Source organism: Vombatus ursinus, unplaced genomic scaffold (genome assembly GCF_900497805.2).
Source record: "Vombatus ursinus unplaced genomic scaffold, bare-nosed wombat genome assembly UNPS02009205.1, whole genome shotgun sequence".
Lineage (NCBI taxonomy): Eukaryota > Metazoa > Chordata > Mammalia > Diprotodontia > Vombatidae > Vombatus > Vombatus ursinus.
In genome coordinates, this window is record NW_020948983.1 from 21,110,082 (window position 1) to 21,121,120 (window position 11,039).

Here is an 11,039-nt window from a genome sequence, read left to right on the forward strand (position 1 = left end):
TCCTAAACCGTACAACTAACCAGCGTGACCTTGTACAAATCGCCCAATCTCCCTGGGCCTCAGTTTTCTTTTCTGTAAAAAGAGGATTTGGGGCGAGTTGGTTTCGAAGGTCCCAAATCTGGGATACTGTACTTTTGTAGGGGGCGTGGAATTCAACTGTGGTTCTCACCTCACTCTCTCCCTCTGGCAGGGCTAAAACATGGAGAGGGGCAAAAAGAAAAAAAATAATATAAAATAAAATAAAAGCCGCTTTGGAGAGACTCTTCAGGGCTCCCAGCAGCATTTCTCTCCCCCCCCTCCCCCGGGCATGCTCAGTAGCTCAGGCAGGTTTGGCTCCAAGTAGGAAGCTCGGGCGCTACACCGGCTGTTTTGCATTGACGCCAGTAAAGGCTGGAGGTCACTTCTTGCGGGTTCTTTGATTGGACGTGCTGCTGTCAAACCCTGGGGCAGAGACTGGGACGGGGAAACAACCTGGCAGAGATTCACCGGGTATTTCAAGGGGGTGCGGGGCACCATCCCTGCGAGCGGGGCCACCCCTCCACCCTTGGAGGGGAGACGAGGGAAGAAGAGGCAGGAGCAGCATCTCTGCTGCACAACGCAGGCTCTGTGCCCGAGCATTAAACGTCTCGCCATTTTAATTCATTCCATGCAGAGCCAGGGACTCCAACAGAATTGCGTGTATGCATCATCTCTGGGACCAGAAACATCGTGGGCCCCGCATGCATTGCAGACCTGCCTTCACGCTCGCTGCTGGGGTATCTCCAGCCTTTTGTTCCTGCCCGTCTTCAGCGTTATTAGCATTTTCTTAAGACTGAAGCTCTTAACTCTTCCTCCACCCCCCTTTCCGTCACACACACCCCACCTATTTTATTCTATTTGCGCGGCAAACATGCACTGAAACGGGATTCCCGTGTTTCTTTTCCTCTACTCCAGGAATTGGCACCGCTGGATGGAATGCTTTGCAGGGTAAACCTGCTTTTCGGAGGGGAAATCTGCCTTCTAGAGCTGCTGCCAAGAGGATAGTGTGTGCATGTCAATAGCCAGTCTGCGCCGCTGCCGCCGCTGCCGCCGCCGCCGCCGCCGCCGCCGCCGCCGCTGTTGGGAGGAAGGAGGAGGTGGAGGAGAAGGAAAGGAGGGAGCATGCATTGGAGGGGAACGTGAGCGCTAGACTATAACTGTGGAGGGGGGAGCAATCCAAGGGGGTTTCACTTCCCCCCACCCCCAACAAAGAGTAGTAGCGTCTCTTACAGTTAAACTTCGTGGGAAGAAAATTGCCAGTTTAGTCCTTGGGGTGTGGAAGAACAGGGATCTCCGTCCCCCACCCTACCCCACCCCTTGTCCCAGACCCCGTTCCGAAATCCTCCTGAAACACTGTGAAATTAAAAAAAAATACTGCTTCTGTGGGATTTTAATATTTAATTCAAGAAAATGGGAGCGCGCCCTGCCGAGAGCCACACTCGCTAAGTCAGAGGTGCTTTTTGACTTCTCCCTGGGGGGAGAAAAACCCTGCCCGTTGAACGTTTTAGGCAACGATGTGCAGCTCGGCCTGCGCTTCATTTCCCCACAGCCCCCCTCCGGGTTCCCATTAAAGTTCTAAGAAGCCCCCGCTTCCAGAAGAAGTAGAAAAGGGCTATGTTTCCTTGCTCGCTGAGGTTAACTCATAATGACACAGCCCTTGATCCCAGCGGATGACAAGAAGGACTAGCTAGACAGACCCTTAAGAAGCTGAGAATTCCGAGACCAAATCCAGCGGATCGAAGCAAAAGTCAATTTAGAAAATCGCGTCCGAAGGGACTTGAAAGCATGGGCTGCGCTCCAAGCATCCACATTTCTGACAGCAGGGTGGTGTACCACAGTGGCAAAGAGTGCGAGGACTCTATCTCCCCCAACCAGAGCAATACCACCATGTCTCAGCAGCTGCAAAACAGCAACCCTATGCCCGGATTATTCATCAAATCCTCTAACACGTCCACTTACAAAATGCGGACTAATGCGTCCAAGAAAGACAGGCAGGAGAACAGCATGGAAACTGAGACCCAGACCAGCAGGTCCAGCATTAAGGTAAAAAAAAAAAAAAAAAAAGAGCCACCAGACAGGAACATTCATTTTCCTTGGAAAGGTTTTTCTTTTTCTTTCTTTTTTCCTTCCTTCCTTCCTTTTTCTTTTTCTTTTCTGTAGCTTGTTTCATGGGGAAGGACTGTGCGTGACATTTTATTTCAGCTCTGTATATCGTTTTTCGGGTTCACTGACATTTCTGAGGTGAAACTTTAGCTTTTTCTGAGAACTTTCCCTCCCTCAAATATGAAGCGTGGAGCCTGGGGAATCAAAGTGGGGAAACACTAAAAGTTTCCTTCTTATGCTTAGCCTTGACTTTGCCTTTAATTAAGAAGTGCTCTTGATTGTACCCACAGCAAGCCACGGCGCTGGAGTTTCTATGGTTTGTACTGCGGATAGGTATCTTTTTCCTGAATAGTTTTTCATTTGCTTTCTTCGCGAATCTCAAAAGTATGTTTGGCACCGAAAAAATGGTTGGCCCCTGCCTATGGAAACCACTTTCCTTAATATAGTGTCTGACAGAAATCCCTGAGAGTCGAGATCGAGAAATATCTTGGAAATGTCCAGTGATTAAACACGGTGATACAAATAGAGCGTGACCCAGAAATATCCTTCTTAAATTTTAATTCCCTTTCGATGAACTGGTGTTTTAGAAGGCGGGGGCGGGGTGGGGTGGGGGTGGGGGAGATTACGCCTATAGGTAAAGGGAACTGCCTTCCCTTCTTGAAAACTATTACAAACCATGTGTGCTCTTTTGTTTTCATGGTTACTCTGTTATCAACACAACTCTCTGGGGGGCTGGGGAGGGGTGTTTGGCCTCGTGCAGTTGGGTGTGTAAAGCGGTGTAACACTTTATTTTTCCCTGGTTGCTTCACTCAGGCAACTAAAAGTATCTTCATTTTCTATAGGAATATCAGGTGTTCAGTTCCCTGGCAACATCAGCTCCTTTTCTTTGTATCTCCTTAAGATTTGGATGTATCTATATAAATACTGCATTAAACTATATATCTAAGCAGAAAAAAAATAGGAATAGAAAATACGTCATTTCATGGCACCCAGCAGGGCAAAGTTAACATTTGGGGAGAAACTTTAACTTTGAAATCACAGGATTGAAGCTCACTGCCCCTTATTTGCATCTAGTTTAGCTCAAGTTTTGCAGAATTTTCTGGGTTTTTTCCTTTGTTTTGGTTGCTATTTGGGAGGGAAGGGAAGGGAAGGGAAAAATAAGAGAAAATGCCTTTTAGTTGAGATAGGAGGCTTCATGCAGTTCTCCACGACTTACCCCAACCTTCCTTAAAAATGAAGACAAAAATTTTGCATCTCCTCAGACCCATAATTTGAAACCATCACAACTTTAAAAAAACACCATTTGCAAAATCTCCTTGGTTTTCTTTGCTCAGTGAAGACTAAAGGCCATCCAAGTTTGATATTTATGGCTATTCTTCATTTTCTGTCCTTTGCCACAACAACCACGGTAAATATTCTTTCTTTAGGAAAGTGAGAAGTCCTTTTTTTTTTTAATGGTTGCATAATACAGCTGAAGGGGTTTCTTTCCTCTAAATGAAAATTTCACCTTTTGCTGGTATCAAATCTGAAAGGTTTCATTCTGTCCTCTTCAAAAGAATATGGAAAAAGGCACCAGTTTCAAAATGGAGAGTAAGATAGAAGCTACTTTTCTACTCTATCAAGGATGATTCATTTTTGCCATGTATGTATGTATATATGTATGTATATGGGCTAAAGTACATCTTTGATAGTAGTATTTTAAACATGCTTAACTAGTTTTAAGATCATTGGTCAGATAGTCTATATTCATTAGATAATGGTGTCAATTAGACAGGTGTTGAAAGACTTTTGTCATCTTCTAAACTTTGACCAAAAATGATTTTGGCCTAGCAGATGTTGAACTTTCATGGCAGAAAAGCCATTTTGAAAAAAAAAGGTACTGCTTGACTGAAACTCAAATACTTAATGTTTGTATGGTCATAGGTTTATAGGCTCAGACATATTTAGACCATCCCCTCCCAGTAGAATGTAAGCACTTGGAGGGCAAGGACTATTTTCTTTCTTATTCTTGTATCACCAGTGTATACAATATTCTTTTAATAAATGTTTGTTGAATTGAATTAGAAGGATCCCACATGGGATTCCATTAGACTATGAGCTCATCCAGAACAGGAATTGTATCTTATCTTTGTTGCTGTTGTTGTTGTTTAGCCTTTAGTACAGAATCTTGCATGTTGTAAGTGTTCAGTAAATGGCTGATCCCTTGACCTGTTGATAACCATTAATTCTGAAACTAGTATAACAACAAATTCCTCAGAGTCCTTTAGCCCTGGCCTTGTGGAGAATGGGTTTGGTCCTAGGAAAACCTCTCCTTTAATCCAAGTCAGGGCTTTAGCTCATCCTCCTCTTGGTACTGATTTTTCCTTTCTGAGAGGCATTGTAGTATCTGGAAGGGGAACCTTCTCAGCGAAACTTATTTCTACTTAGAGACTCAGGAATTCCATCCTCTTGAACTCAGAAGGTTTCCTCTAAGACTTGAAACAGTTCGTCTGAGGGTTACTGTTGAGTCACCTATGTTCAGGGAAAGAAACACAAAGCAGAAGAGGCAGCCAGGGGTTCAGAGTCCTGGCTTAGCCTTGCCTCATCAACAGGTGTCCAGGTTTGCCTCTCTGTGTTTGACACTAGTCTTATTAGACAACAAGTTGTGTAAGAGGTGACTAACTTCATAGAAAGAATTTCCTCATCAAGGATGTCTCTATGCCAGTAAAAACCCAGGTCTATCCCTATCTTTAAGGTTCAGTACACTCATTTATTTAAGATACCAAATTTTTCTAGGAATCAAAACCTAGTATCAATGTTCAGAGGAGGCAATTATTAGAAACTTTTGTGGCATTTAAACAAAATAATTATATATGACTGTCTTATTTAGATATATTTTTCTTACAACAGAATTTTAATTGATTTTAAAACTTTATTTTAATAATTTAAAAGAACCTAAATTCTATGCAGCAGGGGTTTGTGGTCAAACATTCCGCATATATAGAGGTATGAGATAAAGCTGGAAAGGTAAGTTGGCACCAGCTTGTGAAGGACCTCGGAAAGGGAATCAGAACCTTATTTGGTAGACAATAGGAAGCTTTTAGAAGAGGGAAATGACCAGATCTATGTATGCAGAATATTATTCTAGAGGTAGATTGTAGGTTGTAGAGAATGAAGACTTGTCTAAGGAGACTATTGCAATAGGCCATAGGGGTGGGGATGCTCTAGGTCCTCAAGTGTGTCCTTTTGACTGAATCCAAACTTTGGCCTTGAGGCCTAAGGTTCCGCACTCCCGGTCCAGTAGGATGGTAATGACTGTTAAGGTAGGGGTTGTGGGGCTAGAGAGGAGGGACCTGATACAAGAGCCCTTGCTAAATGAGCATTGATGGAAGCTAGTAACTGATTGAACATGGGAGGTAAGAGACAGGGAAGAGTCAGAGAGAGCACTAAGATTATGAACATGAGAGAAATGGTAAATAGTGATGCCAAGAGAGAATGATAAATAGTGATAACAGAAATCATGAAGTCAGAAGGAGAAGTAGGTTGGGGAGGAAGGTCATAAGCTCATCTTTGGACCTAGTAAATTTGAAATGTCTCTAGTGGAACATTTAGGTACTATGTAAGGTCTGTAGATAGTTTGATATGTCCTCTGGAGCTTGGAAGAGAGATCAGGACTGGACTTATGGGATCAGAGAATTTAGAAATAGCAGGATGCCTGGGACAGCCCTCATTTTACAGATGAGGAAACTGAAACCCAAAGAACTTAAGTGACTTGCGCAAGATCACACAGAAAGAAAATCACAGTGGAAGGTTTTCTGAACTCCAAATGTAGTTTTCTATGCCCTATGCCACACTGTCTCTCACAGTAGCAGTAGACATTTAGATTGCATTTTATTATTACAAGCCATTTGGCATACATGATCCCATGAAATCTTCACAAAGGTAGCACACTTATTGTTTATCTCATTTTACAGATGATGAAACTGGGACTCTGAAAGGTAACTTACTTGAAAGGACTTACTTGAAACCACACAACTAGGAAGTGATAGACCTGGGACCCAGATCCCATGCCTCCAAGTTCACTATATTTTTTCTACAACCTTGGCACTCTTCAAAATTTTTTAAAATTATTTTTATTTATCTAATTATTTCCCAATTATATGTAAAAATTTTGACTTCCAAATTCTTTTCCTCCCTTCTTCTCTCCTTCTTTGAGAAGGCAAAGAATTTGATATCATTTATACAAGTGAAGTCATGCAAAACATATTTCCATATTAGCCATGTTATGAAAGAAAAGACAAAATAAAATGATAAAAATGAAGTGAAAAAAGTATGTTTCACTCTGCATTTAGAGTTCATCAGTTCTGACTATCTGGAAGTGGATAGTATCTTTCATCATGGGTCCTTTGGAATTGCCTTGGATCATTGTCTTGATCAGAGTAGCTAAGTCTTTCACAGTTGATCATCTTTACAATATTGTTGTTACTGTGTACAATGTTCACCTGGTTCTTCTCATTTTACTTTGCATGAGTTTGTTATAAGTCTTCCTGGGTTTTTCTAAAACCATCCTGCTTGTCATTTCTTAGAGCACAATAGCATTCCATCACAATCATATACCACACCTTGCTCAACTTTTCCCCAATTGATGGGCATCCTTGCAATTTCCAATTCTTTGCCACCACAAAAAGGGCTGCTATAAATATTTTTTTGTACAAATAGGGCCTTTCCCCTCTTCTTTGATCTCTTTGGATACAGACTTCATAGGGGTATTGCTGGTTCAAAGGGTATGTACAGTTTTATAGCTCTTTGGGCATAATTCCAAATTGTTCTTCAGAATGGTCGGACTAGTTCACAACTCCTCCAGCAGTGAATTAGTGTTCCAATTTTTCTACATCCCCTCCAGCATTTGTAATTTTCCTTTTGTGTCATGTTAGCCAATATGATAGGTGTGAAGTGGTATCTTAGAGTTGTTTTAATTTGCATTTCTCTAATCAGTAGTGATTTAGAGCATTTTTTTAATGTAACTATTGATAGCTTTGATTTCTCTTTCTGAAAACTGCCTGTTCATTTCCATTGACCATTGATCAGCGGCGGTATGGCTCTTGTTTTTATAAATTCGACTCCGTTCCCTAGATATTTGAGAAGTGAGGCCTGTATCAGAGAAACTTGCTGCAATTTCCCCCTCCAATTTCCTGTTTTCCTTCTATTTTAGCTGCATTAGTTTTGTTTGTGCAAAAGTTTTTTAATTTCAGGCAATCAAAATTATTTATTTTATTTTCCATAATCCTCTTGTTTGGTCATAAATTTTTCCCTTATCTATAGATCTGACAGGCACATTTTCCATGCTCCCCTAATTTGCTTATGATATCACCTTTTATGTCTAAATCATTTATCCATTTTGACTTTATTGTTGGTATATAATGTTGGTCTATGCTTAGTTTCTGCCAAGTTACTTTCCAGTTTTCCCAGCAATTTTTGGCAGATGGAGATTTCTTACCCCAAAAGCTTGGATCTTTGGGTTTATCAAACATTAGAGTACTATGGTCACTTACTACTGTGTACTGTGTACCTAATATATTTCACTGATCCACTACAGCTAGTAAATACTGAGACTGGCTTTGAATTCAAGTCTTCTTGACCCTGGAGTAGTGGTAGCTGGTACCACATTGTTTTGATGATTACTACTTTGTAATATAGTTTGGAATCTGGAACATCTATGCCACCTTCTTTACCCTTTTTTATCGATTTCCTTGATATTCTTGTCTTTTTGTTCTTCCAGATGAATTTTATTACTATTTTTTCTAGCTCTATAAAATAATTCTTTGACAGTTTGATTGGTATGGCACTGAATAAGTAAAAATTAATGGAGGTAGAATTGTCAGCTTTATTATATCATCTTGGCCTACCCATGAGCAATTAATATTTCTCCAGCTGTTTAGATCTGTCTTCTTTTTGAGAAAAGTGTTTAATAATTGTGTTCAAATAATCCTTGTTTTTGTCTTGGCATATAGACTCCAAAGTATTTTATATTGTCTGCAGTTATTTTAAATGGAATTTCTCTTTCTATCCCCTGCTTCTGGGTTTTGTTGGTAGTATATAGAAATGCTGATGATGTATGGGGGTTTATTTTATATCTTCAACTTTGCTGAAGTTATTAATTGTTTACCTTGGCACTCTTACCTTAAGCACCCAGGCAAAGGAGTAGTTGAGGCAGCTGAGTGAAAGTACTTGCCAAAGGAAAGAAAAGAGAAAGCATAGAACCAAAGATAGGACCGTTGCAGATTCCCACTTTAAGGAGCCAGTATAGATGGAAGGGTGGTAAGAGAACTAAGAGAAGGTGGAGTATCTAAGAAGAGAATTAGGTCAATAGCATCAGAGGCTTCAGAGAGACCAAAGAAGATAACTAAAACCCTGGATTTAGTAATTAAGTAGTTATTGGTTAGCTTTGAGAGACCACATTCTGTAGGATAGAAGAGATCAGAAGCTTCATCACAGGGAACTGAGGAAAAAGTGAGTGATGAGGAAATGGAGGCATTGGGTGTAGACTACATTTTCATGAAATTTGGTAGTGAAGGGCAAGAGAGTAAGAGAAGAGGCAGCTTGATGGGGGAGAAGGCTTTTTTTGAGGATGGTGGGAATAATTAAGGATGCCTGAGCATATTTAGAAAACAGATGGAAAGGAAGCAGGAGAAAAGGAGGAATGGAGGGAAAGAGTTGGGGATAGTGTAGGAAGAAGGGAGAAGGCTACATCAAGGGCACAGTTAGAGAGATTAACCTCATGGAGGATCATAGAATCTCAGATTGAGAGCTAGAAGAGATTTATAGGGCTTTCTTGTCCCTGCTTTTAACAGATAAGTAAATGGAGATTCAGAGAAGTTAAAGGGGAAAGTAAAGGAATAAGCATTTATTAAGTTCCTACTATGGGCTGGGCACAGTGCTAAGTGCTTTACAAATGTTACCTCATTTGATCCTCGTAGTAATTCTGTGAGGTAGGTGCTATTCTCATGCTCATTGTACAGTTGAACAAACTGAGGCAGACAGAGATTAAGTAACTTGCCCAGGGTTACACAGCTAGTAAATACTGAGACTGGCTTTGAATTCAAGTCTTCTTGACTCTAGGCCCATCGCTATCCTGTGCCACCTAGCTGCCCCAAGGTCATCCAGATAATTGATGTCAGAGTCTGGAGTAGGGATACCTCTCCTCAGGCTCTATAAAGTAAGAAACTAAGGTATCTCCTCTGTGTATGGAGATCTGATGTTCAAGGAGCGAGAAAATGGTTAATTTATTATTCTGATTAATTGAATACCACATGGATTATCAATATAAAAAGATTATAATATACTTAGCATCAAAATCTGACTTATCGTTACTCCTTAATGATTCAGAAGGAAAACATTTTAGTACCTCAGGGTCATCGTTATGAACTTCAGTTCAACATTAAAAAAAAACTAGGCATTTGTACATTTCTGAATTTTAGCAATATTTGAGAATTCTTCCACATTTTAGGATAAGAATTGATTACCTACACTTCAGCATTTTAATATTTAAATCATCCTTAAGGCTAACTCCTTCTCTTCCATCCCTTCTGCAGATGCTGGCTTCAATTTTTTCTTTGTAAGTCAGGTATGCTTCTAATATGTTAAGTTTAATAATAGTTTGTATTTATATAGGGCTTGAAGGCTTGCAAAGTTCTTTATGTGCATTATTTGATCACATAAATCATTTGATTCCCAAAACAACCCTGTGAGATCAGTGCTAGTATTTTATAGATCAGAATCCCAAGCTTCAAAGAGGTTAAGGGACTTGTCTGGGGTCATAAACCAATTAATATCTAAGCTAAGATTTGAACCACACTGTTCTTGAATCCAAATCCAGGGCCTGGCTACTATAGTAATATGTTTTATGGACATGCTTTCATTCATTCATTCATTCATTCATTCATTCATTTATTCATTCAAGACGTTTATAAATCATTTTTATGTATAAGACACTGTGCTAGGCACTCTGGGAAAACAGGAGTATAGGAGAGAGTCCCTGCCCTCATGGAGCTGACAGTCTGGTTGGAGCAAGAAGACATATATACATAAAGTTAAACGCTGGCATGTCAATCCTAGCAGTGGCAACAGAGAGCATATGATTTGCTTTTATTTCCTTTCATTGGCCATGCTTTAGGGGCCAATGTTTGGGTGGACAAACAAGCGATGATTGATTCCCACCAGGTCTGATACCCTGGGACTGGCTTCCTGACCCCTGACCCAGATTTTCTCCATTTATGGCACCAGTCTTCTCTTCACTGCCCTCCCATACTTCCATTCCTGCCCAGGCAAAAGAGGCAGCTTTGAGGTAATGACATATAAAGAGCCCTGGTTTTGGAGTCAGAGAATTTGGGTTCAAATGCTACTACTTGTGACAAATCACCTTCCCTTGCTGAGTCTATTTAATTATCTATTTAAAAAAAAACAGTTTGGACTAGAGGATCCCTAAAGTTGACATTCTATGATTAAGTGAGAACTGAGTTGGACTGACAGTGATTACATTAAGTTAAATGAGAAACAAATCACTCTGGGCTGGACTTGCAAAGGCAGGCCACATGGAGAAGATGGGACTTGAGCTGGGCCCTGAAGGGTCAGATTTGGTAGTGCAGAATGCTAGCTAAAGGACATGAGATAAGCAGACCATATAAATGACCCGTTCCAGAGACACCAAGTAGGCCGGTCTGCCAGGAAGTGCCAGTTTTGTGTTGGTTGTAATGGGAAATGAGGTTAGAAAGACAGATTGGAACTAGACTGAAGTATCTTCAGGCTTGAAGGCAACGGAGTCAGATCTGACCCAGCCTGGATTTCATTCTCTGCTTGGTATTTTATTGTTCTGGTCACAGTCTTTCTTTCTTTCTTTCTTTCTTTTTCTTTCTTTCTTTCTTTCCTTCTTTCTTTCTTTC

The 11,039-nt window shown here is 40.7% G+C and overlaps 1 protein-coding gene across 2 annotated transcripts in view; it reads left to right on the top strand.

The window, feature by feature from the left end:
* The first annotated feature begins 1,110 nt into the window (after window positions 1-1,110).
* The window catches only part of PDE8A (phosphodiesterase 8A), a 262,392-nt gene continuing 252,463 nt past the window's right edge, over window positions 1,111-11,039 (top strand). For both annotated transcript variants that reach the window (XM_027852080.1, XM_027852081.1), the window contains exon 1: window positions 1,111-2,061. In XM_027852080.1, the coding sequence (XP_027707881.1) occupies window positions 1,804-2,061 (258 nt within the window). In that variant the 5' untranslated portion in view covers window positions 1,111-1,803. The remainder of the gene's footprint in view (window positions 2,062-11,039) is intronic.